At 42.8% G+C, this 3598-nt stretch overlaps 1 protein-coding gene across 1 annotated transcript; it reads left to right on the top strand.

Moving 5' to 3' along the window:
• Positions 1-1140: 1140 nt before the first annotated feature.
• LOC122481706 (gamma-crystallin D) lies at positions 1141-3030 on the top strand. Its single transcript, XM_043577647.1, has 3 exons — positions 1141-1259; positions 1351-1593; positions 2693-3030. Exons 1-3 carry the CDS (start codon positions 1251-1253, stop codon positions 2963-2965), a joined length of 525 nt encoding a protein of 174 aa, XP_043433582.1. The 5' UTR covers positions 1141-1250; the 3' UTR covers positions 2966-3030.
• The last annotated feature ends 568 nt before the right edge of the window (positions 3031-3598 follow it).

The following is a 3598-nucleotide window of genomic DNA, read 5'->3' as shown; positions in this document are numbered from 1 at the left end:
AACGGAAATCATCATATTGTACGTTAGTTGGTGTTTATTCACAAATACAGACTTACAAAGACTTATGACCCAAAGTCAAGACAAAGTATTTCCATGAGACAACACAGGACTGTGAATAATTCTTTGGACATGAAAGAGGCCAAAGGCATAGGTCATCTTCCACTCCAGTGCTCTTTCCAGCCCATCAAACTATTCTCTTCCAGGCTAATAAATACTTTCTAAAGTCTTCCTAGAGTCTCAGCTTCCAGATTTATTCCTTCCTCTCCCCACACCATTTTAGCTATAACTTCTCTTTGTGTTCACGCAGTTAATCTCCTTTGAGTCAAAAGCTTTGCGTACTCTTGTTCCCCAGAGAAAAAGGGGTATCGGGATTCCTACCAGAAATGGGTTTTCTAGGAATTGGGTTTTATTGTATAATAACCTGAGAGGCCATCGATTTTTGTGTTTTCACTTTTTCTTATTTCCTCCAACTTAGGAATTTCCCTTTTCATTCTTCTTTCTGAGATGAAGCCTCTTAACACTGCTCTCCCTTTTGAATTACAATTGGCCACGCTGAAACATCTAATCCTCAGTCTACCTCCAGACAGGACTGTAATGAATTCCGACCAGACACCTCAGATCTGTGCTTGCTGGTGTGTTCTTATTGTCGTTGCTATTGTTTGGCATACCTGCAAGTCCGAAGCTTTGTAAATTCCCTTGATAAAACATTCCAGTAACTTACACCCTTCAATAAGAAAATTCTCTTAACTACTTTGGAATTTTCAACATTTAGCTAAGGTCATGCTCTTCCTATTCACAATTAATACAATATCGTGGCACATACGTCATATGATAGTTCTCGCAGATTAATTTTATATTGACCATATTAAGACTCTGCTTTTTTTTTTTTTTGCTCCTTCAGTTACATTTTGTTGTTTTTCCCCAACCTATACAAGTAGAAGGATCGACTATATATGAAATGGCTGAAGCTCTGCTTCTATTATTAAATAAACAATGCTCCAAATTACTTCTTTTTTTTCAAACGGTGTCAATAGCATCAGACAGTGATAGCAACCCGAATACTCCAGAGAGAATGGGACCAAAACCCACAATGAGCCGGTGGACTTTGACAGCAAAGAGAAAAAAGAGCACAATGAGCCCCTCCTCACCCCGCGGGCCCCTTTTGTGTTGTTCTTGCCAACGCAGCAGCAGCCCTCGTGCTATATAGACCCGCGCGCCGGCGGCCCATCACTGACCTCCATCCACCAGCCATGGGGAAGGTGAGCCCAGCGCAGCCGCAGGCCGGGAGGGGCCCCCGCGTCCCGGGGCTGCGGGCCAGGCCTCTGAGCCTTTCCTCCCCTTGCCTTGCAGATCACCTTCTACGAGGACCGGGGCTTCCAGGGCCACCACTACGAGTGCAGCAGTGACCACTCCAACCTGCAGCCCTATTTCAGCCGCTGCAACTCGGTGCGCGTGGACAGCGGCTGCTGGATGCTCTATGAGCAGCCCAACTACTTGGGCTGCCAGTACTTCCTGCCGCGCGGGGACTACCCAGACTACCAGCAGTGGATGGGCCTCAGCGACGCGGTCCGCTCCTGCCGCCTCATCCCCCACGTGAGTCCAGTCCCGTGACAGGACACAGAATCGGTAGTTTCAAGCAAAGGCTAACCATCGGGAGTAGTGATCATCAAGAATAATTGAGTCTGGACAAAAGACCAGCTATGGTAGAGTAGCTCAATGTCATTTGCCCCAGACAGAAGCAAAGTGTTACCCAGGCACCAATGAATCAACAAATATTTACTCAGCAACAATGTGTTGGCTGGCCTGGACATGTAAAAGCTATGGGTCCTGTCCTGGAACAACTTACAATGGAGTTGTAGAAAAAGCACTAATATCCCATAGAAGAGTAATGAACTGCTAGAATATACCGTAGTCACAGAGCGGTGAGGCATTGTAAAGGAAACTTTTACAAGGGTTAATGTTTAAAAGACTTTTCTTTCTTTTGCTCCCCACTTGCATATTTTGATTTACCGGACCTATACAAATAAAAGTGCTTTCTCTCAATGGAGAGAAACACAGAGAAATTTTATGCACATACCCATGTATATTTCAAATATGTGGTTTTTTTTTTAAACACTAAGGTTTTTGAAAAACGAGTCCTTGGGCTTACTGATTTTTCTTTCTCATTTTTCCTTATTGTATTCATAAATAATTCAATGAGAATCAATGATTTCTGAGAGACTTAAGATGCTTAACTTTGCTTTCCACAGAAACAGAAACATCCAAGTCCTTGGTGATTTTTCCAAGATTTATTTTAAATCCAATGCAAGATCATTCATTTCATAGGCTGCTTTTACTGTTCAAAGACACCTGCTTGAAAAATTAAAAATATTTCCCCCAAATGGAAAAAGTAGTAATAAGCTGTTAAAGGTTTGGGTTTCTCTCTGGTGGGGTATACTGAACTCGGTTAATAGTTTATCCTGGGAAATTTTGAACACAGAAAGAGTGGAATTTCCTTCTTAATTCTTTCCATCACACTTTATGGTCTTGAAAAGGTACCGAATTTCCACCTTTGAAAATGGAGAGTATATTAATATGGAGAATTAGTTAAGGCTTATCCTATATTACAAAATACCTTGAGCTGGACTGCCTGAATGTGTTACATCCATTTCATAGTTTGCTTTTCTCCTCTTTCCATCTCTGGATGGGTCAGGCTGGCTCCCACAGAATCAGGCTCTACGAGAGGGAAGATTACAGAGGCCAGATGGTAGAGATCACTGAGGACTGCCCGTCTCTTCAAGACCGCTTGCACTTCAATGAGATCTACTCCCTCCACGTGTTGGAGGGCTCCTGGGTCCTCTACGAGATGCCCAACTACCGGGGACGGCAGTACCTGCTGAGGCCAGGGGACTACAGGCACTACCATGACTGGGGGGCCACGAGTGCCCGAGTGGGCTCTTTGAGGAGAGTCATGGATTACTATTGAAATATTTTTACTCTACCTTATTCTCCATCTGGAAATAAAATATTTTCTGTGTGCTCCTGGCATTGGTTTTCTTGTGTTTTTCTTTTGTCCTCCTCTTATTTTATTGTTTTATTCACTCACACACACATACGCACAACCACACAGCACAAGCGGAAACCAAGATGTGTGATCCATAACAAATAAAACACACCTCTCACAATAAAAACGTGCCTTCGTGTTAAGTACAACTTTACAATTGGCAAAACATTTTTACAATACATTGTCACATGTGATTCTCTGGTCTTTAAACAAGCTGTTGCTTCAAAACAGATTATTAAAAATCTGTTTAGATTTCATTTTTTCTCTGAGGTGTGAGGATGTGAAAACTGAGGTTCAGAGATAGCAGGACCCACTTTTTAAAACAGAGATTCTGAAAACACACACACACACACACACACACACACACACACACAGGGATCCTGAAGCTAGGCTACCATAATGGGCTTCAGAAGGTTTTGAATCCCCTAAACTGTATGTACACATTGAGTTCATGAATCTCTGGCAGAGTCTCTTGCTAACTGAGGCTGTCACGTGACACTCTCTGGATATGGAAACATAAGTGAAAGAATGCTGATGGGGAGAAAAGAGATGGTT

Source organism: Prionailurus bengalensis, chromosome C1, assembly GCF_016509475.1.
Source record: "Prionailurus bengalensis isolate Pbe53 chromosome C1, Fcat_Pben_1.1_paternal_pri, whole genome shotgun sequence".
Classification (NCBI taxonomy): domain Eukaryota; kingdom Metazoa; phylum Chordata; class Mammalia; order Carnivora; family Felidae; genus Prionailurus; species Prionailurus bengalensis.
Note: the sequence above shows the minus strand (reverse complement) of the source record. Positions and strands in the feature narration are given on the sequence as shown.